The sequence below is a fragment of the Panthera tigris genome, chromosome C1, assembly GCF_018350195.1.
Source record: "Panthera tigris isolate Pti1 chromosome C1, P.tigris_Pti1_mat1.1, whole genome shotgun sequence".
NCBI lineage: Eukaryota > Metazoa > Chordata > Mammalia > Carnivora > Felidae > Panthera > Panthera tigris.
The window spans coordinates 1966512-1991743 of NC_056667.1; the positions used below are offsets into that span (position 1 = coordinate 1966512).

At 67.0% G+C, this 25232-nt stretch overlaps 1 protein-coding gene across 2 annotated transcripts in view; it reads right to left on the minus strand.

The window, feature by feature from the left end:
• Positions 1-4399: 4399 nt before the first annotated feature.
• MEGF6 (multiple EGF like domains 6) overlaps positions 4400-25232 on the minus strand; it is a 90397-nt gene continuing 69564 nt past the window's right edge. For both annotated transcript variants that reach the window (XM_042996733.1, XM_042996734.1), the window contains 26 exons: positions 24869-25045; positions 24577-24708; positions 23880-24008; positions 22369-22497; positions 21535-21669; positions 21316-21450; positions 14904-15029; positions 14224-14355; positions 14017-14145; positions 13781-13912; positions 12652-12780; positions 12446-12574; positions 12090-12218; positions 11535-11663; positions 11149-11277; positions 10798-10926; positions 10530-10658; positions 10248-10379; positions 10016-10144; positions 9296-9424; positions 8166-8294; positions 7857-7985; positions 7402-7530; positions 7182-7310; positions 6501-6629; positions 4400-5001 (listed from right to left, as the gene is read on the minus strand). In XM_042996733.1, coding sequence (XP_042852667.1) covers positions 4937-5001; positions 6501-6629; positions 7182-7310; positions 7402-7530; positions 7857-7985; positions 8166-8294; positions 9296-9424; positions 10016-10144; positions 10248-10379; positions 10530-10658; positions 10798-10926; positions 11149-11277; positions 11535-11663; positions 12090-12218; positions 12446-12574; positions 12652-12780; positions 13781-13912; positions 14017-14145; positions 14224-14355; positions 14904-15029; positions 21316-21450; positions 21535-21669; positions 22369-22497; positions 23880-24008; positions 24577-24708; positions 24869-25045 — 3359 coding nt within the window. In that variant the 3' untranslated portion in view covers positions 4400-4936. The remainder of the gene's footprint in view (positions 5002-6500; positions 6630-7181; positions 7311-7401; positions 7531-7856; positions 7986-8165; positions 8295-9295; positions 9425-10015; positions 10145-10247; positions 10380-10529; positions 10659-10797; positions 10927-11148; positions 11278-11534; positions 11664-12089; positions 12219-12445; positions 12575-12651; positions 12781-13780; positions 13913-14016; positions 14146-14223; positions 14356-14903; positions 15030-21315; positions 21451-21534; positions 21670-22368; positions 22498-23879; positions 24009-24576; positions 24709-24868; positions 25046-25232) is intronic.

A 25232-nucleotide genomic window follows, 5' to 3' on the forward strand; every position in this document is an offset into this window, starting at 1 on the left:
AGACCCCAAACGACCCTTCCTCCATGGCAGTGCCCAGCACTGCCCCCCACCCCCGGATTCCTGGGGGTTCTTTGAACTCTGCCACACCTGCCCTGCTGGGGAGGGGTCTCCAGAAGCAATCTAGCCCAGCCCCTCCTCCCAGCCAGCTACACCGCCCCTTTTGGGCCTGCTGCTGGGGTCGGTGGGCTTCCTAGGACATCAGCCAACCCCCGTGGGGCCCAGTGTGAACAGACACCGAGGTGTCCCCGCCCACCCACCTATTACAACCACTCCGAAACATTCCAAGGCCTTTCTGCAGGGCACCCCCCCACAATCAAGTGCCCCTGGTGGCTGGCGGGGACACCGTGGCCGGGCCCACAGCCCTGAAGACATCCAGTGCCCCTGGGTGTCCACGGCGGGACCCTAGCAGTGCCTGGGGCCCCCCAGTCCCTGAAACTCAATGGGAGCCCCCGTAGCCCCGACTCTTGCCCCTTCAACGCGCAGGTCAGTGTTTCCGCCCTTACCTCCGTTGGCCCTGGGGGTCCACAAATCCCGCTCACATTGCCACCCCTGGTGACTGTCCGTATCCCCAAGATCGGACCCCCAACCCCAGCTGTCCCCTGCCGGGCCATCATGGAGCTCTCTGGGCGCGGGGTCACATCAGACTGGGAGCTCTCCGGTCTGTTCTCCTAATTTGGTTCAGGGCTTCCCGCATCCTCTTGCCAGATTAATCTGCTGGCATTGACAGGTTTTCTTGGGAAGGTGAAGGGTGTCTTACTTTGCGTTGTTTCCTAGTTGGTCACGGCCTCCACTGAAGCACGATTTTTATAGGTTTTACACATTTCATATGCTATATACGATTTTTATGCCCCGCCCTGCTGATCCTTACTGGTCTGTCGGCCCTTTTCTGTTCCCTGGTCCTGCCCCCCGACCACCGGGCGGGGTTCCCTCCCCACAGCCTCACATTCTAGTGTCTCGCTCGCACCAAGTGTGGCCCGAGCCACAGAGCTCTGCTGGGGCCTGGGGCAGGAGACACTCCGGCTTTCCACTCCTTCTGCAGTGTTTCCTGGGCCCTAGGGGGTCCGGCACAAAGCAAGCGGAGCCCCGTCTCCCGCACTGTGTTCTCCTGGGGCAGGACAGCCAGAGACGGGGGCTTTCGGGTCAGGGCCGGGGATGCAGATGATGCAGGCCGCGGGGAGGGTGGGGGCGGGGTGCTAGGCGGGCAGGGCTGGCCAGCGTCGCGTCGCTTAGAGATCGGAACCCCCTCAGCTTCTCCACCAGACTCGCGAGAGATTCTCGGCACGTGACCACTGCCACCAAAGCTCCCTGCAGCCACCCGGGCCTCCAAGAACTCACCTCCTGAAGAGATGAACTGTATAGAATGTTCTTTCTGCTCCTGTCGGACAATCATCTGATTCCTCGTCTCACAAACACGTCGAGGCATTTTGTGATGCTATGCTGTCCCGCCGTCTTCAGGGCAATTCACGTTGGATCAGGTTATTACTTTGCGAGCATTTTGGAGTGGTGCGTGTTTGGGATTAGGACTTGTGCACACCCGTGACGGATCTGTCATCTCCTGTGCTTGCCCCGGCCTCACCTGGTTCCAGAACCAGGTTGCCATGGGCCTCACGGAATGAGGTGAGCTGCTTTTCAGTTTCAGAGAGCTTCCGGAACAATTCCCATTAGACAACTTCACGGGGCCTTGCAACTCTGGCACCAACCACCCGGACGGGCATTCGGCCAGGCCCTCCCGCGGGCGGCGGCTTCCGTTACTACTTGTATTTACTGAAGTTGTGGGTTTGTGCAAGTGTATATTTCCACCAGCACCAGTCCTGGCGTTTCGTATCTTCCCTCAAGACTTACCCACTTTTTAAAAATTCTGTTACTTAGGGGCGCCTGGGTGGCTCGGTCGGTTTAAGCGTCCGACTCCGGCTCAGGTCACGATCTCACGGTCCGTGAGTTCGAGCCCTGTGTCGGGCTCTGTGCTGACAGCTCAGAGCCTGGAGCCTGTTTCGGATTCTGTGTCTCCCTCTCTCTCTGCCCCTCCCCTGTTCATGCTCTGTCTCTCTCTCGGTCTCAAAAAAATAAACGTTAAAAAAAAATTTAAAAATTCTGTTACTTATACGTAATCATTCTTAACATCATTTTTAGGTCTTCCTCTCTGTTGCGTCTGTAAGTTAGTCCTTCCTCCTGTATCTTCTCTTTGCGTTTAAAAATACTATCAAGGGGCGCCTGGGTGGCTCAGCCGGTTGAGCGTCCGAATTCAGCTCAGGTCATGATCTCACAGTTTGTGGGTTTGAGCCCTGCATCGGGCTGTGTGCTGACAGCTCGGAGCCTGGAGCCTGCTTCGGATTCTGGGTCTCCCTCTCTCTCTGCCCCTCCCCTGCTCACTCTCTCTCTCTCTCTCTCAAAAATAAATAAAACATTAAAAAAAATTTTTTAGTATCATCAGCCTTGCTAGTTTTTTTCTTCCTTACTCATCTTCAATGGAATTTTAGGCTTGCTAAGTGCCCCATCATTCTCCACTTGCTGAATGTAAAGTTTATATACACGAATATAAATTCTGTACATAAGAATATAAATATATGAACATAAGTTTACATATATACCACGCATGTTAAAGCTTATTAAAATTTTATCATTGCTTATGTCCTGTTTGTTTAATGTGCTTTTTTTTTAAGGAACACGTTAAAATCACCCACCGTCAGTCTATTTCTACCCTGTTATAGGGTCACTTTTACGGACTTCAGAGCCTCTACTGTCTCGTGCATTTATCTGTACATGTATTTATAGAGTCACTTACGATGCTTTCTGCCCAGAAACGTTGAAACTCCTACCCCGGCTTTCTTTTGATTTATTTCGTAAGCTTATGTTTTTGTCCTTCGAGGCAGGTCTTTGACAGTTAAAGTACCACAGAATAAGGTCTGACGCAACCCACGGATCAGTGTTTTGATGTCCTTTGTAACCACTTACAAGGCTTTGCTAATCTACCTTCTCACTCTGCTTTATTATTCCTCCTTCTCCACTTTCCACCGGAGATGACATTCCCTCCGGGCAGGAAGTGACCTAGCCTGTTACCACATGTCTGCACTCAGTTGCCAGTTGCGCTCACCTGCCGCTGCGTGTGGCTTGATGTCCCTCCCCACCCCTGCCACACACACTCTCGGGGTCTCTGCTGCCGGCTCATGGGAATACCTGATTCTGTTACCAGGTCATGCAGGAACCGTGGGGACATCTCACTGCACCTTCCTAGGCTTTCTCTCCTTGCTGGTGAGCGTCCTCTGAGTGCATCTTGAGATCAGGCTTTCGAGGGCTAACCCAGTGGGGACTTGGGAGACCCAAGAAGAACCCTGACTGTTTTCCAGACGCTTGAACAGTAACATCAATCTCGAGCGTCATCCGTGCTTTGAAAACAGCACCACGGTCCTCAATTCCCGAGTTTCTGCCGTCAAGTCTGACGTCACCAGGACTTCCCTTCTTTTCTGGGCGTCTTAGAGTCTCTCTTTGCCGGTGATTTTCTTAAAATTCTTGGGATCCTGGCTCTTCTACTTTTGTGCTATGCGTGGAGCGCTTCTGGTCTGAGACGGTTCACCTTCTGGCCGGACAACTTCTGTTGTTGCTTCCGTCATTTTTTCCCTCCTTGTTCCAGAACTTCAATTAGAAGGATGTTCACAACTCCCCTTGTTTCTGCTAACCGTCCTCTCCGGTCCCCTGTCCCCATCCCCTGTCCCCTCTAGGAGCCTCCCTGCCGCCTCCAGGCGCCGCCCACCCTGCACAGCTCCACCCCCAGCCTTCACGACCCACCGGTCCTCCTGTGACCGCAGCTTCCTGCATCACGTCACCAATCTGTCCCCCCTTGTCCCTCCTGGGACTTTAAGACCTTAACACAGTGGCCCGTCCCTTTGATCTCCTCTGCCATGGGATGTTCACTAGGTGTCTGCCTAAGGGGACAGGGTGGGTCACTTTGCTCCATGAGACCCTTTGCCCTGAGGGGATCAGCTAGCTAGGCTGGTGTCGAAGGGAAGGGCAGAGGGGCTACAGCCCCGACCCTAAGTGTCCGGCCTGACCATCTGGGTGCAGCCCACTCTACTGGATGTTCTTCACCCCTCCACCGTTTCCGCTCTGAAGACAGGAGGGGTGGGGTGCCCAGCCACAGCACCCCTGCCCTCGGGCCAGCCTCCTCCCCGAGGGGCCCACGCACAGACCAGCCCCCTCGTGCCCCTCCAGGGCACCGGGAACCAGGACAAACTCCAACCCTCCTCGTGTGCCAGCCACACCCTGGGGGAGCGGGCGGGGGGGGGGGCAGACGGGGCCTCCCCGGTCAGGAGGGGATCCCCGTCCGAACACACTCATTGGGCGCACCCGGGAGGCCACCACAGTGAGCCCGAAGCAGGGAGCACACAAGTCACAAGGAAGCGGCTGCTTCTTCCTTAAATTACTGGGTTTCACATGTACCAGAGTCCCCCACCCAGAGGCCCCTCAGAGCCCCAAGGTCCCGCATCAGGGTTTCGTGGTGCAGGGGACGGGCAGCCTTTGGTGCCCAGGGTGCGGCGGGCGTGTCCAGCTGCCCATAAATACTTTTACATAAATACAGTGGGCTGCAGCTCCAGGCGAACAGGCCGGGCCACAGCAGTCCCAGGGCCTAGCACCAGAAGAACCACCTCGGAGGGCAGGGGTCCCCTGCCGCACCTGCGCCCACACCTCAGTCCCCACCCGGGGAGGCGGGCTTGCTCAGCACGCACAGCCAGTAGGGCCGGTCCACTCGTCCGGGCTCCTTGCGGCTGGGCCGGCCAGGGCCTCCCTCCCCGTGCAGGCCGATCCTTGCAGAGCGAGGGGCTGCGTGGCTGCACATGGCCCTCGGGGACGAGGCTGCGGCTGGAGTCCTGGCCCACGGGCGCCCTCCTCAGTCGTCGCCAGAGCACCCGGGAGACGGGCCTGCTTGACGGCTGCCTCTGCACTAGTGTTTCTGTGCCCTGCTGCTGAGCCCAGGTGCTGGTCTGTCAGAGGCCGGTTGCAAGGCCGCTGTAGGGGGAGGGGAAAGGAGGGTCAGCCCCGGGGCACGGGGAAACTCTCAACCCGGCCAGTTCTGGGCTCCCACTTCAGATGTCCCCTCCTGCCTCTCCAGCTCCAGGCCGATGAAGGGGAGACAGCCCAGACCTTCCCCCGCAGCTTCTGCACAGCCCCGTGTCTGAGGTCCAGATTCTGGCCTGCCCGCCACCCTGTGGGCCCCGGGTTATAAGTAAGTACATGCACAATCCTCATCCCTCCTCTGGCCTCAGTCTCCTGGTAACAGACCAGTGACACCAGCAAATGCCTCTCTGCCACCTAGGCCTGTAGGGCCCTCCCTCTGCAAATGAAAGCCCCCAGTGCCCCCAGGCCAGTATCACGGAGGGCTGGGAAGAGGGACTTTGAGGCTGGATGGAGAGGGGTTTTACTAGAAGCTAGCCGCTCCACTCCAGGAAAGCGAGCAGGGCCCAGAACTGCAAGGCAGGGAGGCCTCGCCTCTCCTCCTTCCCACCGGGCTCAGGGGTGACACAGGTCCCAGACCCTTGCCACCTGTCCAGGCTGCTAGGACCGCCCTAGGGCCTGCGGCGCAATCCCACAGCCGACCACCAGGTGCCGCCATGGGTGGCGCTGCGTCCCGAGCCGCAGCCCTGCAAGCCCCGCCTCCACCGCCCCGCCCCCATCCCGCCTCCCGTGAGACCCGCCCCCGGGACTCCCAACACTCCTGGGCCCAGGGCGGCCTCAGAGAGGCTCCAAGGCACGCTTGCACAACATCCGGCCCGCATTTGGGGTTCCCAGCCGAGGACCTGTCTGGAATCCCCACCCAGCCTGGCTCCTGGCTTCACCTGTGTGCACAGCCCGTCCGCACGGGCCCCAGACGGGCCCCAGGCGGGCCCCAGGCACGACCTTCTCAGCACACACAGCCCTTCCCCTCAGCAGGCTGGGTCTGGGCAAGCTGACGGCGGAACCCCAGGGGCACCGCAGAGCTCTGCCTGCAGACGCACGTCCCCCCAGGGGGCTGAGGGGCCAAGGTGCAGTTCCTGCACCCTCCCTCACTGCCTGGGGGTGCAGGCAGGCACCGACGTGCACAGGGGCACGGGCATGCACCAGCGTGCACACACACGGGTTAGCATATAGACTGCAGCACACACACACGCACACACACACACACGGGCGCACCATCACACTCTGGTTCACACACGCAGGGCAAGGAGGGGAGGGGTGGAGGGCCAGGTCAGCGGATGCATTCAGCCCTGCCCCGGCGGTTGAGCCCACCCTTGCCGCCGTCTAGGGTCGCCGTGGGCGGCTGGCGCGGCAGAACCCGGCCCCACGGTCGGCACCTCGCCCATCAGCAGCCATACGGACAACAGGGCTACCCAGCTGGGATGGTGATGTCCTCGCAGGGGCGCCGTGTGTGGGGAGGAGGGATGGGGCCCGCGCCAGGGGTGGGGTGGACGCCAGGGGTGGGGTTGAGAATCATGTCGCCCTCCCTCCACCCCCTCGGGAGCCTGGCTCACCTTGCTGGCAGGTGGGCCCAGTGTAGCCGTCCATGCAGTGGCACTGCCCATTGACGGGGTCACAACCGGCCCCAGCTCCGCAGCTACAGCGCAAGGCACAGCCTGGCCCAAAGAAGCCTGGTCTGCAGTCTGCAGGCAGCACGAAGTAGGAGAGACAGGCCTGAGGGTCCGTCCACCTGCCCTGCCCAGGGGACCCAGGACCTCTGTGCAGGAGCGTGAGGCAGCGGAGGCCCCAGGCCTTGCTTTTCCCGCCCCACGTGAGCTCCCACACCAGAAAGCACCAGGTACCGGGTACCTGCCCGGCGTCACCACCCCGCTCCCCGCTCGGCCCTGGGGCTGGCAGAGGGGGCCTGGCGGTCAGGGACGCCCCTCCCCGGGTCAAGCTGAGCGCACAACCGTGAGCTCATGTGTGCGGCCCCTCCTCCGTCCGGGCAGGCTGGCGGATCAGGCAGGTCTCCACCCCGCCCAGCCGGGCCCCCGTTCTGGCCAGAGAGCAGAGTGTGGGGCCTTGACGACCCTGAGCAGGAGCCTCATGCTGGGCGCCCCCTCCAGCAGCTGCCCCCCACAGAGGGGGGAGAGGTGCCCAGGGCGGAGCACAGCTGAGGCTCCACCTGCACCAGCAGCACTCGCCACCGACAGAGACCCACACCTGTGCCCCGCCAAGCGGGACCCCAGACTTACCACGGTCACAGGTGGCCCCTGTGCGCCCTGGGGGGCAAAGGCACTGGCCGGTGACGGGGTCGCAGGGTGCCCCGGCCTCGCAGTCACAGTGCTGGCGGCAGCCCTCTCCAAATGAGCCTGCTTCACACCCTGCTGGGAGGCAGCGGGCTCGGTGTCCCCTCCGGTCCCCGCGCCAGACTGGACAGGGCCAGGGTCGCACGCAGGAGCACAAAGCACTCACCCCTCTCGCAGAGCTGGCCGTGGAAGCCGGCGGGGCAGAGACACTGGCCGCTGACGGGGTGGCAGGAGGCTCCGTGCTGACACTCACACGCCACCTGGCAGCCAGCCCCGTGGAAGCCAGGGGGACAGGCTGAAGGGGACCCGCGTTAGAGTCCCTACCTCAGTTGGCCCAGAGTGAGCAAAGGGCTTGGTTCAAGGCTCGCGTCCCCCCTTCCCCCTCCCAGGCCTGGGGAGCTCCCCCATCACGGCTGGGGCTCGGGTGGGAGGTCCGCCGGCTCACACGGGACCCTGAGCCCAAGACCTCTGGCCTCGGACTCCCACGGTGAGCGGGGCCAGGCCCCAAGCCATCCGCCCCGCGGGGAGGGACGGGGACAGTGGCCATTGCCACGGAAGCCCAGGTGGGCCCTGACGTGGCAGGGGCGGATGCCGGGCAGGGGTCCCCTCCCCAGGACTCACGGTGCTGGCAGGCCTGGCCGTAGAAGCCGGGGCCGCAGCGGCAGGCGCCCGTGGCGGGCTCACAGGTGCCGTTGTTCTGGCACGAGCACTCCAGGCGGCAGGCGGCACCGTAGCGACCGGGAGGGCAGGCTGCGGAGAGAGCGGGGACGTGAAGGGCGGCCCCCCCACACCAGCCTGATTCCAGCGGCCTCGGGAGCCTGGCCCAGACCCGCGGCAGCCCCCCCCAAGCCCCACGCTCTCCAGGGGGCCCAGAGCCACCCCCGACCCCCCTCATCGAGGCCCTGACCCTCCGGCCGCCTGGGAGCTCACCCAGCTCACACCGCGGCCCCGTCCAGCCCAGGCCGCAGGAACAACTGCCGTTGGTGGCGTGGCACAGGCCCCCGTTTCTGCAGGAGCACACGTGCTCGCAGCTTATGCCAAACCGGTTCCGAGGGCAGCCTGGAGGCAGAAGTCAGGCGCTGCTCACAGCTCTGGCCGGGGCTGGACACGCTCTGGGGACACGTCCCCACCACGTCAGACCTTCCTTCAACAGACGCCTTCCGGGGCCTGCTGGTGCCGGTCTCCACCCCCAGGGACACGAGCACCAGGGAGTGACACGAGCCGTGTCCTGTTCACTCATCCGTTCTCTCAGTTAGCAAATGCCAGGGCTGGCTGGGCGCCAGGGACGATCAGGATGAAAGGGGCCAGCGGCCTCCAGGGCACGGGAGTGCCCGCCCAGCTGGCAGGAGGTGGTCAGGGAAGCCTTCCTGGAGGCGGTGGCCCTCCGCACAGGCACACCCTCTGGGCTGAGGAGGAGGCCGGGCTGCCATGCCCTCCGGTGGCCTCTGATTGTAATACAACTGACCGTGGCTGCCGTACTCCCCTGGAGGCGAAGACACAGCCTAGCTACAGCCGGGCCATAAGGCTTATGACTCCTTACTGCCGCTGGTTAAGAATGGGGGTTTGTCACTGACTCCTTGAGGAGGACTAAAGAAAAGCAGAGAGCTCAGATCTACCAGGGTGTGGGGGCCAGGCCAAGGGGCTGTAGCTGTGGCCGTGGGGTCCGGGTGCCATCATGGGCACAAGCCACCCCTGTTCTCCCCCATGCCTCGTGCTCCAGACGTCCCTCTACCTGGGGTCCCTGGCCTCTTGGGCCAGCAGAAAGGGCCAGCGGGATGCTATGCCAAGGGGCCATGAGCCAGGAAGCTGGCTCTGTCCTCAGACGAAATAGCTGCTTGACCCCACCCCCCCCCCGCCCGCCCACCCTCTGCTGGGAGGGTCCAGGTTGGAACTTGTTCGGCCCCCACGAGCCCCTTGGGATCGCCGGAGACCATCAGCATGAACGTACCACCCGGTTTTGGGGACCCAGGTCTCTCTCCCCTGGGGAACCCATGGCTCCAGCCCATCGGCCCCGCTCCCAAGGGCTGACACGGACAGTGGTGGGTGCAGTCCGTGCTCACCATGCTCACAGTGGAGGCCGGTCCTCCCTGGGGGACAGGTGCAGCTGCCATTCACGGGGTCGCAGGCCGCTCCCTGCCCACACTTGCACACACGCGCACAGCCAGGACCGAAGTGGCCCTGTGGACAGGCTGCCGGGAGGAGACAGGAGGGTGGCCGCCGCTGCCGGCTGCCCTTCTCTCTGCCACGTCGGCCCAGGGACGGGAAGGGGCAGGGGGAGCCCTGTGTCTGGCCCGGATGGGGCAGAGGCGACCTCCTCCCGTGCCCCCGCCCGCCCTGGCATCTCCCCTCTACCCACGGGTCTGCTGGGGGCCAGGCCTGCTCTGCGGCGACAGTGACTCACCGATGCCCCCACCCCACCCCCACCAGCCCAGCCAGGCTCCCGGATGGGCGGGAAGTCTCCACATGACTCAGAGAAAGGCACTTTTCTCAGCTGGATGCCTGGCCGGCCTCTGCACAGAGGTCCACAAGCCCCTGCTGGACGTGGCTGGGGGGCCTGGGGTGGGGAGGGGGGGGAGAGTGGGGACAGGTGAAGGGGACAGAGTTGGCCGGCAGGGACACTGGGGTCATACTGACACCCCCCACCTTAGCCCAGCCTGGGGCCAGCAGGAGAATCGGGGGCGGAGCGGGGGGCAGATGGTCAGGAGCCCTGCCCACCGAGACACAGAGGGCAGCCATCCCCTCCCTCAGCCAGCCACCCAGCCCTCGCCCCAACCACTCACCCAGGCTGCAGTCGGCCCCAAGGAACCCAGCAGGGCAGAGGCAGGCCCCGGTGGCCGCATCACAGGAGCCCCCATGGAGACACCCGCACGGCTGCTCACAGCCGGGTCCAAACCGCCCAGGGGGGCACCCTGCGAGGACAGGAGCCGTTGCCAGGGGCCAGGAGCTGGGCCAGGCCCGCGGCAGTGCTCAGCCCTCCCAAGGACGGCCCGGCGGGCGGCCCGGCGCACTCACGCTGCCGGCAGCCGGAGCCGTGGTAGCCAGCGGCACACGTGCAGGTCCCCAGGGCGGGGTGGCAGGTCTGGTTCTCGCTGGGACAACGGCACTTCTGCCCACAGCGCTCCCCAAAGGTGCCTGGCGGGCAGGCTGGGGCGCAGGCGGAGGTCGGTCCCGGCCCGGCTCGGGAGCCCCCTCCGTCCGCCCCAGAGCCGCCCCCCTTGCGGAGCCCTCCCCCCCGTGGGGGTGCCGCTCCAGGGGGACGCACAGCCCCGTGCCCGCGCGGGCGGGGTCACCTACCCTGCTCGCAGCTGGGCCCCGTGAGGCCCGCTGGACAGCGACACTCCCCGGTGACGTGGTGGCAGGCGGAGCCCGGCGGGCACTGGCAGCGCTGGCCACAGTCCTTTCCGAACCGGCCACGCGGGCAGGCTGCGGGAAGCCATGTGCTGGGGTGGCAGGGAGCCCCAGGGCCGGCGCGGGCCGGGCCGGGGGAGGGGGGACACGGCGTCAGGGCCCACCCCCACCCGAGCAGCGGGGCCCCCGGGTGCAGCGGCGCCGAGGGGCTCACCGTTCTCACACTGCGAGCCCCTCCATCCCGGGGGGCAGAGGCAGGCCCCCGTGACGTGGTGACAGGTGGCTCCCCGCCGGCAGACACAGCGCTCCTCGCAGTGAGCCCCAAACGTGCCTTCGGCACAGGCTGCAGGCAGAGGGCTGGGTCGGGCTCCAGGGGTTCAAGCGGGGCCCCCCCAGCCCTCCCACAGGAGACCCCTGGGAGCTCAGACAGCCGCCCCTGCCCCCACCTGCCAAGTGACCCCTCACCGGGCCCTCCACCCTGCAGGGAGGCAGCGAGGCCAGCCCCTGATGGCCCCAGAGGGACCCCCGGACTTCCCCCGACCGGCCCCCAATCTGGCCCACTCACGGCTCTGACACTCGTCCCCGGTCCAGCCGGCTGGGCAGAGGCAGCGGCCTGAGTACCGGTCACAGAGGCCACCGTTGAGGCACCTGCAACTGTGTTGGCAACCGGCCCCGAAGCGTCCCGGGAGACATTCTGCAGGGTACAGTGCTCCGGGAGTGCCCTGTGTCCCCCGCACCCAGGAGACCCCCACCCCGCCCAGGGCCTTGCACCCCACGTCGAGAAGGAGGGGTGCCTGGGGCTGGTCACACTACGGGTCTGGGGCCACAGCCCCCAGCAGCAGGAAGCCGCCTCTGCCCACGGAGGTCGGAGGCGGGAGGCGTGCCAGGACACTCGGGGCACCCACCCTGGACTCCGGGTCCCTCCTCCTCTACCGCCTGACCCGTGCTCACCCTCCTCACAGGCTGGGCCACCCCAGCCCTCTGGGCACGTGCAGTGGCCTGAGACAGGGTCACAGGTGCCCCCGTGCTGGCAAAGGCAGGAATGTTGACAGTTCTCGCCGTAGAGGCCTGAGGGGCAGGCTGGAGCGGGGGGGGCGGGCAGCACCCCACCAGTCAGCCCAGCAGGGCCAACGCCTCCCCCCTGTCGAGGGCTGGCCCTGGTGGTTCTGTGCTTTCCAGCCACCCCAAAACCCAACACCAGGCTCTGTGGGGAGGGCCTCCCCCAGGGCTGCGTGTAAGATAACCTGCCCCAGGCCACCCCGGGCCCCCAACCCACCTCGGTGGGGGCTCGGCACCCTCCTGCCGCCCCCAGGTGCCGCGGGCCCCGTGGGGGTGTGACAGGCCCCGGTCCTCCCTGCCCGTCGCTCCCGGTGAAACCCATGTCACCGGCATCCCATGCCCACATGACCCTGCACAGCTCATCGAAGGGCTGCCACAATCCTTGGTTCCGGACTCCCCGGGGTGGGACTGTTTGCTCCTAAAGGACCCCTCCTCGGGAGGGCTTACCCTCCAGGCAAGTGGGGCCCAGCCAGCCAGGGCCACAGCGGCACTGTCCGTGGACAGGGTCACAGGAGGCCCCGTTGAAGCAGGTGCAGGCTTGGCTGCAGTTGTGTCCGTAGGAGTGGGCTGGGCAGGCTGCAGGACAGGGGACAGTCAGGGGCCTGGGGAGCGGCCCTGGCCGGGGCTGCAGCAGGCAGGGTGGCCACAGAGAGCAACATGCCGGCCCTTGTGGGCAAAAGCGGCGTTTCCCAGGTGGCCACCAGGCAGCGTCGAACACCCAGGATGAGGCCCCAGACGCGGGTCTGGCCCGGTGGACCCGGCCCCCCTCCTGTAGCCCCCGGGGCCGCCTGGGCCTCTCGTACCCTGGGCACAGCGGGGGCCCCGGCGGCCGGCGGGGCAGAGGCAGGAGCCGCTCACGGAGTCACAGGAGGCTCCGGCGACACAGTCACAGACGCCACGGCAATCCAGTCCGAAGAAGCCCGCCGGGCAGGCTGCGGAGAGCGGGCGGTGATGGGAGACAGCCAGGAAATGGGGCCCACCGCCAGCCCCGGCCCACGGCCCAGCTCACCACGTTCACAGAAGGTTCCCCTCCAGCCGGCCGGGCAGGCGCAAGCCCCGCTGACGTGGTCACAGGCTGCCCCGTGCTCACACTGGCACCGCCGCCCGCAGCCCGGCCCAAAGTAGCCCTGGGGACACCCTGAGCCGTGCAGCCCCCGCCCAGCATCAGCCGGAGGTGGGGAGACACGGACAGACACCTGCCCGTGCCTCTGCCATCCGAGCTGGGGGACGGGACCGCGGGGCAGTCCCCAAGGGGCTCATCTACCTGCCTCCACCCCCTCCCTGCCCGGCCCGCTAAGGACTGAGCCCCCAGGAGAGGAGCCCCAGGCATGACTCTGGACCCCCTGGGCCCAGCTGTAGGGGGGCACACGCAGAAGGTCGTGGCCCTTGGTCCCCCCCTCCTCCGGGTGCCCCGTAGGGTGCAACGGACCCCACCTCTCCCTGTCTGCGGCTCCAGGTGTGCCTGTATCTCAGGCCCAGGTACATGGGGGCTGCCTGGGCCCAGCAGGGCAGGGGGAGCTGGGGGGGGGGCAGGGGGAGCAGGGGGGGCAGGGGGAGCCGGGGGGGCTGGGGGAGCCTGGGGGGGGCAGGGGGAGCCGGGGGGGCAGGGGGAGCCGGGGGGGGCAGGGGGAGCCGGGGGGGGCAGGGGGAGCCGGGGGGGGGCAGGGGGAGCCGGGGGGGGGCAGGGGGAGCCGGGGGGCAGGGGGAGCCGGGGGGCAGGGGGAGCTAGGGGGGCAGGGGGAGCCGGGGGTCAGGGGGAGCCGGGGGTCAGGGGGAGCTGGGGGGTCAGGGGGAGCTGGGGGGTCAGGGGGAGCCGGGGAGGCAGGGGGAGCCGGGGGGGCAGGGGGAGCCGGGGGGGCAGGGGGAGCCGGGGGGGGCAGGGGGAGCCGGGGGGGCAGGGAGAGCCGGGGGGGCAGGGGGAGCCGGGGGGGCAGGGGGGGGCAGGGGGAGCCGGGGGGGCAGGGGGAGCTGGGGGGCAGGGGGAGCTGGGGGGCAGGGGGAGCTGGGGGGCAGGGGGAGCTGGGGGGCAGGGGAGCTGGGGGAGGGGACCCCTGCCTGTCCCAGGACTAGGGCCCCCAGCACTTGCGTGCGGGTGTGTACACGTGTGGGAGCACAGCTGTGGGCGGGCCAGGACTCACGCTGCTCGCACCGCGGGCCCGCGTAGCCGGCCTCACACGCACACAGGCCGCTGACCGCATCGCAACTCCCGTGGCCTACACTGCAGCTGCAGGTGTGGCTGCAGTTGGGTCCCCAGTGGCCGCTGTCGCAGGCTGCAACACAACCCAGGTCAGCCCGCACAGGCCCGGCAGAACCCGCGAGCATCCCGTCTCCTCCTCCCCCCACAAGCCCGGCCCCGGGCCCCGGGCCCACACACCTCTCTGGCAGCTGAGGCCGGTCCACCCAGGGGCACAGCTGCAACGTCCGGTCACCGGGTGGCAGTGCCCGTCATTGGCACAGGAGCACCTCATCTGGCAGCCGGGCCCAAACCAGCCCGCCGGGCACGCTGCAGGACGAGGAAGCGTGAGCGGTGGGTGGGGCCGCCCGGGCTAGGGTCTGAGGTCGGAGGGGACATGGGACTCACCGTCCTGGCAGCGGCTGCCTGTGTAGCCGGGGCGGCACAGGCAGGCTCCGGTCCCGGGCTCGCAGACGGCACCGTGCTCACACGCAGGGCAGATCTCCTGGCAGCCCAGCCCCCAGCGGCCTTCGGGACAATCTACCCCCCCCACCACAGCCAGTCAGTCTCCCCGGGGGGCCTTGCTGCCCCGAGGGAGCACGGTACCGACCCTGTGTCCCAGCCTAGTGGCACCAACTGAGCCGGCCCAGGGGAGGGAGAGGAAGGGGTCATGGGAGCCCCCAGCCCCTCCTTGGGCTGCAGGCTGCAGAGGACCACCTCCAAAGAGGAGCCCCTGCCCCAGGACAGCTCAACAGGCAAAATGGGGAGTGCATCAGAGAGGCTGGGAGACCCCCATAAGCCGGCAGCCCAGAGGGCACAGCACCGCCCACAGGGAGGGCAGGCGGCTCGGCTGGCCGGTCCGTCGCCGTGGCTGACGGGCTCCTGGTGCACGTAGGTCAGCTCGGTCCCCACCCCCAGACCCAAGCGTGATTCAGCGTGGGGTCTCAGCTGCTGAGGATGGGGCCGGGGTCTGCAGGCCTCCAGGGCGGGGGCCAGGGCTGGGGGTCCCCAAACACGGTCCGGGCTGGGACCACCCAGCCTTGTGCAGCGCAGTGGGGAGGGGATCTCAGGACACTGCTACCACTCACCTGCCCCACAATCGTCCCCAGTCCTCCCTGGAGGGCACTGGCATTGCCCCGTGACCCGGTCGCAGGGTGCCCCCCCACAGGAGCAGGAGCCCGAGCAGTTCACACCGAACGTCCCCTCCGGGCACTCTGCAGGAACAGGTAGGTGGGGCCTCAGCAACCCCCTACCCCAGTGGGGCTGCTGGGCACAGCCAGAGTCCCCTGGGTGACCATGGTGGTCATAGGAACAGGCAGGGCGCGGAGCACGCCGGCAGGGAGGGGCCTGCTGGGGGCAGGGGGCGCAGGGAGGACTCTGCGGGCTCCCAAGCACACTGGAGCCAGAGGCAGTTCTGCCCTCCTTCCTCCCCCCTCCCCGCCAGCCAGGAAGCCCAGGACAGGCGTGGCCCCCTGCCTCAGATCCCCAAAGAGTACGGGCTGGGGTGAGGCAGGGTTCTACACACACCACTTTACCCCGCCCTGTGGCCCTTTCCGCGCAGGATGGGGGCTACCGTGGGAGCCAGACACATTAGGAGGGTGGGGGGGGGGCCTCCCAGAGTCCTGGGGCCCCCTCCTCCTCTGCCCAACAGAGGGGCAGCAAGACCCTGGGGGAAGAGCCAAGACCAGGGAGAGAGAGCCCGCTGAGGGGCGAAGACGGCAGGCTCTGTGGGTGCAGGTGCTGGGAGCCTCTGCGCCCTCCCCGAGAGAACACGCAGAGCCCAGGGCGCCCTAAGCCTCCGACCAGCCTGGGCACGGCCTCCCCCCACACCCCACAGTAGCCCTGGGCCCCCCTGCAGCTCTGCCCCTTGCCGCAGGAGAGCTCTGGCAGGTCCAGGAAGGAGGGCGCAGCCCCTGGAGGGGACGGGCTGTGGGGCCGAGCTCCACGCCCAAGGAATCAAAAAGCGCCCTTGGGGGAGTGGGGAGCAAGCACCCTGCCCTGGGGCAGAGTGTCGGAGGGGTGGGTGGAGTCCCTGGAGGGGGCTCTGGGACTGAGGACACATCTGCGGACCCTTGTCCTGAGGGCCCGTCCTGGGTGGGGCGCGCACCCGCCTCCCCCCGCCCCCGGGGCAAGGGCACCTGAGCAGGACCGGAGGTGCACACGGGCAGCCGCGCAGTGGGGACCAGGGGACGGAGGCCGGTGACGGCACCAGCTGAAGCTGTCCCGTGGGGCCTCAGGGGGCCCGGCAGACACGCATTTGGGGTGGTAAATCTCTCCAGACCCGACAGGAGTGGGGAGCCCATCACTCCCAAAAAAATATGCATGGCATTTCCTGTGCTGCATCCTTAGAGCGCAGGAAACTATCAAAGAGAAAAGGGAAAGAAACAAGGAAACCCAGCAGAGAAGGGCTCCAGCTGACGGTGTCTGGGGAGACCTCCTGCCCCTCCCTGGGGCAGCTGCCCAAGTGTGTGCTGTGCTCACAAGCACTCCCGTGAGTGTCCGGTGGGGTGGGGGGAGGCAGAGAGAAGAGTCAGGGGTCCCCAAGGCAAGTCTGTGACTCGCTGAGCTCTGCCGGGGCTTGGAGGACAGAGCAGATGCGTGCAGCTACTAAAGACCTCCAGAGACCGCGGAGCCCCTTGGGGTGCACAGGGGGTTGGGGGTCCAGGCTGGGTTCCCAGCCCCCCACACACTCCTCCTGGACCCCTGGGACCCGAGAGCTCTGCGAGATCATCACCTTGGCCTCCAGGACCACCCCTCTAGAGGGACCTGGCCTGGTGCACGGGGAGACACGGACTCATCTCAGGCTGGGTAGTGGCCTCCAATCCCCTCCTCGTTCTCGGGACGGGACAGGCCAAGACTAGGGGGAGCTCGAGCCAGCCAGTCCCCCCGCCCCAACCTCAAAGAATGCTCACACCAGTGGACCGCTCAGGCCGGGCAGTTCCCATCCACTTGGGCCAACAGGTGCAAGCAGCGCTCACACCGTGTGCTCTGGAAGGTCCCCACTTGTCCACACCCCATGAGTAGGACCCACGCGGGCGGCTTTCTTCCTCCTCATCTGCCTGCGGCGTGTGAGCACCAGAGGGGCCTCCAGCCTCGCCCACCGCTCTGCCCATGTCCTTCACCGCGTGGCCAGGGCAGCCGTGCGGGGGGCCCTCTGTCACTCGCCACGCCACACTTCCAGCCCAACCCTGTGCTTCAAGTCGCCCCTGCAGGAGCAGCTGCCAGGGTCCCCCAGACTCAGACCCACCGTGAGGGAGCTGCCAGGGTCCCCCAGACTCAGACCCACTGGGATGGAGCTGCCCCGGGTCCCACAGGCTCAGACCCACCAGGACAGAGCTGCTCTGGGTCCCCCAGACTCAGACCCACCAGGACGGAGCTGCCCCGGGTCCCCCAGACTCAGACCCACCGGGACAGAGCTGCCCCGGGTCCCACAGGCTCAGACCCACCGGGACAGAGCTGCTCTGGGTCCCCCAGACTCAGACCCACCAGGACGGAGCTGCCCCGGGTCCCCCAGACTCAGACCCACCAGGACAGAGCTGCCCCGGGTCCCCCAGACTCAGATCCACTAGGACAGAGCTGCTCTGGGTCCCCCAGACTCAGACCCACTGGGATGGAGCTGCCCCCGGTCCCACAGGCTCAGACCCACCAGGACAGAGCTGCTCTGGGTCCCCCAGACTCAGACCCACCAGGACGGAGCTCTCCCAGGTCCCGCACTCAGACCCACCGTGAGGGAGCTGCCCCGGGTCCCCCAGACTCAGACCACCAGGACGGAGCTCCCCCAGGTCCCGCACTCAGACCCACCGTGAGGGAGCTGCCCCGGGTCCCCCAGACTCAGACCCACCGTGAGGGAGCTGCCCCGGGTCCCCTAGACTCAGACCCACTAGGACAGAGCTGCTCTGGGTCCCCCAGACTCAGACCCACTGGGATGGAGCTGCCCCCGGTCCCACAGGCTCAGACCCACCAGGACAGAGCTGCCCCGGGTCCCCTAGACTCAGACCCACCAGGACGGAGCTGTCCCAGGTCCCACACTCAGACCCACTGGGACAGAGCTGCCCCGGGTCCCCCAGACTCAGACCCACCAGGACAGAGCTGCCCCGGGTCCCCCAGACTCAGACCCACCAGGACAGAGCTGCCCCGGGTCCCCCAGACTCACACCCACCGTGAGGGAGCTGCCCCGGGTCCCCCAGACTCAGACCCACCAGGACGGAGCTGCCCCGGGTCCCCCAGACTCAGACCCACCGGGACAGAGCTGCCCCGGGTCCCACAGGCTCAGACCCACCAGGACAGAGCTGCTCTGGGTCCCCCAGACTCACACCCACCGTGAGGGAGCTGCCCCGGGTCCCCTAGACTCAGACCCACTAGGACAGAGCTGCTCTGGGTCCCCCAGACTCAGACCCACTGGGATGGAGCTGCCCCCGGTCCCACAGGCTCAGACCCACCAGGACAGAGCTGCCCCGGGTCCCCTAGACTCAGACCCACCGGGACGGAGCTGTCCCAGGTCCCACACTCAGACCCACTGGGACAGAGCTGCCCCAGGTCCCCCAGACTCAGACCCACCAGGACAGAGCTGCCCCGGGTCCCCCAGACTCAGACCCACCGTGAGGGAGCTGCCCCGGGTCACCCAGACTCAGACCCACTGGGATGGAGCTGCCCCGGGTCCCACAGGCTCAGACCCACCAGGACAGAGCTGCTCTGGGTCCCCCAGACTCAGACCCACCAGGACGGAGCTGCCCCGGGTCCCCCAGACTCAGACCCACCAGGACAGAGCTGCCCCGGGTCCCCCAGACTCAGACCCACCGGGACGGAGCTGCCCCGGGTCCCCCAGACTCAGACCCACCAGGACGGAGCTCCCCCAGGTCCCGCACTCAGACCCACCGTGAGGGAGCTGCCCCGGGTCCCCCAGACTCAGACCCACCAGGACGGAGCTCCCCCAGGTCCCGCACTCAGACCCACCGTGAGGGAGCTGCCCCGGGTCCCCTAGACTCAGACCCACTAGGACAGAGCTGCTCTGGGTCCCCCAGACTCAGACCCACTGGGATGGAGCTGCCCCCGGTCCCACAGGCTCAGACCCACCAGGACAGAGCTGCCCCGGGTCCCCCAGACTCAGACCCACCATGAGGGAGCTGTCCCAGGTCCCACACTCAGACCCACTGGGACAGAGCTGCCCCAGGTCCCCCAGACTCAGACCCACCAGGACAGAGCTGCCCCGGGTCCCCCAGACTCAGACCCACCGTGAGGGAGCTGCCCCGGGTCCCCCAGACTCAGACCCACCAGGACGGAGCTCCCCCAGGTCCCGCACTCAGACCCACCGTGAGGGAGCTGCCCCGGGTCCCCCAGACTCAGACCCACCAGGACAGAGCTGCCCCGGGTCCCCCAGACTCAGACCCACTGTGAGGGAGCTGCCCCGGGTCCCCCAGACTCAGACCCACTGGGATGGAGCTGCCCCGGGTCCCACAGGCTCAGACCCACCAGGACAGAGCTGCTCTGGGTCCCCCAGACTCAGACCCACCAGGACGGAGCTGCCCCGGGTCCCCCAGACTCAGACCCACCAGGACAGAGCTGCCCCGGGTCCCCCAGACTCAGACCCACCGTGAGGGAGCTGCCCCGGGTCACCCAGACTCAGACCCACCGGGACAGAGCTGCCCCGGGTCACCCAGACTCAGACCCACCGTGAGGGAGCTGCCCCGGGTCCCCCAGACTCAGACCCACCAGGACAGAGCTGCCCCAGGTCCCCCAGACTCAGACCCACCAGGACAGAGCTGCCCCGGGTCCCCTAGACTCAGACCCACTAGGACAGAGCTGCTCTGGGTCCCCCAGACTCAGACCCACTGGGATGGAGCTGCCCCCGGTCCCACAGGCTCAGACCCACCAGGACAGAGCTGCCCCGGGTCCCCTAGACTCAGACCCACCAGGACAGAGCTGCCCCGGGTCCCCCAGACTCAGATCCACCGTGAGGGAGCTGCCCCGGGTCCCCCAGACTCAGACCCACCAGGACAGAGCTGCCCCGGGTCCCCTAGACTCAGACCCACCAGGACGGAGCTGCCCCGGGTCCCCTAGACTCAGACCCACTAGGACAGAGCTGCTCTGGGTCCCCCAGACTCAGACCCACTGGGATGGAGCTGCCCCCGGTCCCACAGGCTCAGACCCACCAGGACAGAGCTGCCCCGGGTCCCCCAGACTCAGACCCACCAGGACGGAGCTGCCCCGGGTCCCCCAGACTCAGACCCACCGTGAGGGAGCTGCCCCGGGTCCCCCAGACTCAGACCCACCAGGACAGAGCTGCCCCGGGTCCCCCAGACTCAGACCCACTAGGACAGAGCTGCTCTGGGTCCCCCAGACTCAGACCCACTGGGATGGAGCTGCCCCCGGTCCCACAGGCTCAGACCCACCAGGACAGAGCTGCCCCGGGTCCCCTAGACTCAGACCCACCGTGAGGGAGCTGCCCCGGGTCCCCCAGACTCAGACCCACCAGGACAGAGCTGCCCCGGGTCCCCCAGACTCAGACCCACCGTGAGGGAGCTGCCCCGGGTCCCCCAGACTCACACCCACCAGGACGGAGCTGCCCCGGGTCCCCCAGACTCAGACCCACTAGGACAGAGCTGCTCTGGGTCCCCCAGACTCAGACCCACTGGGATGGAGCTGCCCCCGGTCCCACAGGCTCAGACCCACCAGGACAGAGCTGCCCCGGGTCCCCTAGACTCAGACCCACCGGGACGGAGCTGTCCCAGGTCCCACACTCAGACCCACTGGGACAGAGCTGCCCCAGGTCCCCCAGACTCAGACCCACCAGGACAGAGCTGCCCCGGGTCCCCCAGACTCAGACCCACTAGGACAGAGCTGCTCTGGGTCCCCCAGACTCAGACCCACTGGGATGGAGCTGCCCCCGGTCCCACAGGCTCAGACCCACCAGGACAGAGCTGCCCTGGGTCCCCTAGACTCAGACCCACCGGGACGGAGCTGTCCCAGGTCCCACACTCAGACCCACCAGGACAGAGCTGCCCCGGGTCCCCCAGACTCAGACCCACCGTGAGGGAGCTGCCCCGGGTCCCCCAGACTCAGACCCACCAGGACGGAGCTGCCCCGGGTCCCCCAGACTCAGACCCACTGGGATGGAGCTGCCCCCGGTCCCACAGGCTCAGACCCACCAGGACAGAGCTGCCCCGGGTCCCACAGGCTCAGACCCACCGGGATGGAGCCCCCAACACACTGAGCACGTTCTAGCTGACCAGTGGAGGGGCAGACCCCTTCCCTGGGCCAGGCCCCGAGCACAGACTTACTCCTGCCCCAGCAGCCCTGACAGGTGCACCGGGACCAGCAGACCAGTGCCGAGTCACCCCTGCATGACCAGGGCGGGGCCACGGCAGGTTCAAGTGCCACCGGGGCCAGGCTGGCGGCTTCACTCCACCTCCTGCTCCCGTCACTTCTGGGGCCCGGTGCCCGGCGCAGCCAGGTGACCCCCACCCCACCAGACCCCGGGCGCCCCCCGGGCTGGCCACTGACCTTGGTCACAGTCCTTCCCCCAGTAGCCGGCGGGACACCGCTTCCCACACTGGCCGCTGACGGGGTCACAGGCCACGCCCTGAGGGCAGGCACATGCCTGCAGGCACCCGGGCCCGAAGAAGCCTGGCTCGCACTCTGCAGGGGGCAAGGAGAGAGGGGCCTGCAGGGTCGGCCAGGCTGGGGCCCTTCCCCCCACCCCTCCGCACCCCCTGCACTCACCGTCCTGACACCGCTCGCCCCTGAAGCCCGCTTTGCAGGAACAGCTGCCGTCTCTCCGGTCGCACGCAAGCGCGTTCCGCTGTTCGCACTGACACTCCTCCGAGCAGCCCGGCCCGAAGGCCCACGGAGGACAGGCTGCAGCCACAGAGCCCACGTGAGAGCCTGGCCACCTGCACGGGCCAGCCCCTCCTGGGTCGCAGCTCTCCAGCTCCCCCTCACTGACACGTGTCCCCGGCAGCCGCGCAGGGCGGTCCTGCCCTCCCAGCCGCTGGTGTCCCAGGGGGCTGCGACCCGCGTGCCCGTTCTATAGATGAGAGACGGTCTCGGCAGAGTGTGGGCGCATGCCCTGGGTCCCACCACTTCCCAGCCGGGAGACCCTCGGACTCCCGGTTCCTCCCCTTTAAATGATCCTTCTACAGGGGAACGTGGAGATCTCCCAGGTGAGGTCGGCTCATCGTCACCCACCTTTGCTCCACTGGCCCACCAGGGAGGGGTGGCCCCGCTGGGGACTCAGGACTCCCCCTGGCTGCCAGGGAACCCCAAAAGCCAAGGTAAGCCCGTGCCCCGTTCAGAGGGAAGCCAGCCCACCCACTAGCCCGGGTGGGGCCGGGAGGTAACGGGAGACACCCTGAAGGCCAGCGCAGTTCAGAGGACGAGGCTCTGAGCCCACAGCCCCGGGGGCGGACCCCACATCCCAGCCAGGGGGGCCTCGCCAGCCCGGCATCGTCATCTGCAGGTGGTGACGCCTCACCCAAGCCTCAGCACGGGCAGCAAGGCACAGAAGGAGCCCTCGGCCGTCCCCTTGGGCGCAGGCAGCCAGGGCGGGGGACTCACCCAGGTGGCAGAAACGGCCGTAGAGCCCCGGGTCGCAGAGGCAGGCCCCGTAGAGGCGGTGGCACCGGCCACGATTGGCACAGTGGCACTTCTTGTGACACTGCTTGCCGTAGAAGCCCTTGGGGCAGCCTGGGGGAGGCAGGGCCTGCTGAGTGACCCCCTAGACATGTCCTCAGGCCGTGGAGATGCTCCCGGGGGCCCCAGTGCCTAGCATAGGAGCCAGGAGTGGCCTGGGCCACTGGGGCACAGGGCTCTGGTGCCACCAGCAGTCAGAGGACTCTGCACCCCAGACAGGGAGGGGCCCGGGGGGCAGGCAAGGGCACCATGAGGACAGGGCAGACACAAGATGAGCCATACATATGGCCATCTGCCCTGGCTGGCCCGTCTCCCCAGCATCTGTGGCCTGGAGGATGGCCCGGGGTGCAAAGCCAAGGACATTCTTCAGCATATGCGTGGGATGCACAGAGACTCCCCCGATCTCCTATGCCCCATCCACATCTACAGCATCCTGACTTCCGTCCCTCGGTGGTCACGTAGCCTAACCTCTGGCCCTCAGGGAAGGAGGGACACACAGCCCCAACCGGCTGTCTAAATCCCCAGGATCTGCAGGTGAGAACCCCCTTGGTTATCCAAGTGGCCTGATCCCCTGAGTGTCCTTAAAAGGGAAAGGAGAGGAAAGCTGGAGATGGGAAGACGGAGGCAGAGGCTAGAGGGATGCAGCCCCGGGCCCTGGAGCGCCCCGAGTCCAGGAAACTTATGCGGGGGCCGCAGAGCCCTCCCGCCCGAGGACTGGCCTGCCAGCCTCTCCCAGGACTGGTGCACTCTCCCCACAGGACCCCAGCAGAGGCCCAGGTCTCTGGGGAACCACGCCACACCACGCCACAGGCAAAAGCACAACAATGCGAGCCGTTCACGTGCCAGGAGCCCCGTGGGTCTGTTCAGGGCCCACACACGCCCTGAAGCCTAGAGTGGGCGGGGGGGGGGGGGGGGGAGGGGGGGGGCAAAGCCCCAGGGATGGCTTCCAGTGACTAAAACTACCCCCTTACTAAGGCAGGAAGTTCATGCACTAGCTACGTTCTGTGGCAAAAGAGGCAGAATTTTAAAGGCCTGCAGACTTAAAGGCAAAGTGTTTTTGGAAGCTTATTTATATAGACTCTCGAATTCCTTCAAAAATGTTGATGCTTCGCAGTTAGGAAGAACGTTAGTGTCGTCCCATGCAATGATGGGCCCAGGCACGTTCCCTCGTGCAAATCCCACTAAGCCACCAGGAGTCTGCTTGAATGCTTCCAGGAACGGACAGCTCACTATCTTCCAGGGGAACCCATTCTGAAAGGGCTGTTTTCCCGCCAAGTCTTCACCATCAGCTCCAGTTGGGCCCCAGGCAAAGCTCGCATCCACACGGCCGCCTTCCCCACTCCCCACTCCCGCGGGAGGCAGGTGGCCAAGAGAAAGCCGGGAGGCCAGCTGGGAGGCCGTGTCCCACCCCCCCACCCCAGGAGGGCTGCACCCACCGTCCTCACAGTGGGCTCCAGAGACGCCAGGGGGGCAGCGGCAGGCCCCCGTCATGGGGTGGCAGGTCCCCCCGTTCTGACAGCTGCAGGACGAGCTACAGTTCCTCCCAAATGTGTCTGGGGGACAAGCTGCGGGCGGTGAGAGCAACGCACCAGGGTCACCGGCCGCAGAAGCGCTGTGGCCCCAGGAGCCCCTCTGGAGACACCGAGGCGCCTCCCGGGGTGTGAACCTGTGCCCCAGGCCCGGCCACGACACACGGCAGACATCACTAATCGGTCACCACACTCCCTCCCTCTAAACCCCAGTACGTGCACCTCCTCTGCGGTGCTCTCAGCAGGCAAACCCTCGGGGACAGTCACCACGGCCCTGAGACCGCCCACCCACGGGCGCCTGAGGGGGGCTGGTCACCGGGTGGGGGCTGGGACCACAGGTCTCAGAGGCACTTCCAGTACCAACTCGCTGTACGGCCTGGGTCGTGGCTGGTCCCGCCCACCGGCGGCACCCCGTCAGACCCCCTGCCGCCTGGGCTGCCGCCCCGCTTGCCCCTGCCAGTCCCCGAGGGCCCCCGGCACCTAGAGCAGCGCCTGGCTGGACGCTGCACCTGGAGGGAACGCGGCAGCGGGTAGGCCCCGGGGACCAACCCCCCTCCCCCGGCCCAGGGTGGCTGCCCGCAGGACCCCGCCCCCGAGGCCTCACTCTCGTTGCAGATGAGCCCGGTCCAGCCCTCAGGGCAGTCACAGCCGTCCAGGCCCGGGAGGCAGGTGGCCCCGTTCCTGCAGTCATCACAGGTGAGACTGCAGTCCTGGCCGAAGGAGGCGTCCAGGCACACTGGGGGCAGACCGGCAGAGAGAGGTCAGGGCCCACGTGGTCCGGCCAGGCTCAGCACCACCCCCCCCACCACCACACTGTGCAAACGAGACCCCAGGGCGGGTGGCGGCTGGGCCGCCGTCCCCGACAGCAGGGCCCCCACGGCTGGGCCCGCCCGCACCGAACTTCTCCAGCAGTGTGTGCTCGCCCCGGGCCTCCACCGCTGCTGCCTCCTCCTGGGCCCCCACGTAGTCATCTTGGAAGAGGTGGGGCAGCTCGTCCTGGAGCACCGCGACGTGTGGGAGGGGCCGCACGAAGGGCAGCTGGCCGTCCAGGTCTGCCTCGGGTACCTCCAGGGCTGGCGGGGGCACAAAAGCCCCTTAGCCCCTGCCACCCTCCCGTCCCGGATTCCCCCGCCCCTCAGTGCCCAGAGGCAGCTCCCACCCCCTGGGGCCCCACCTATAGCCCCTGCTGCACCCCGCCTCAGCTCGATGGCAAGGGGACGTCCCAGCTGTACTCCTGACCAGGTGCAGCAGGGGCAGCGG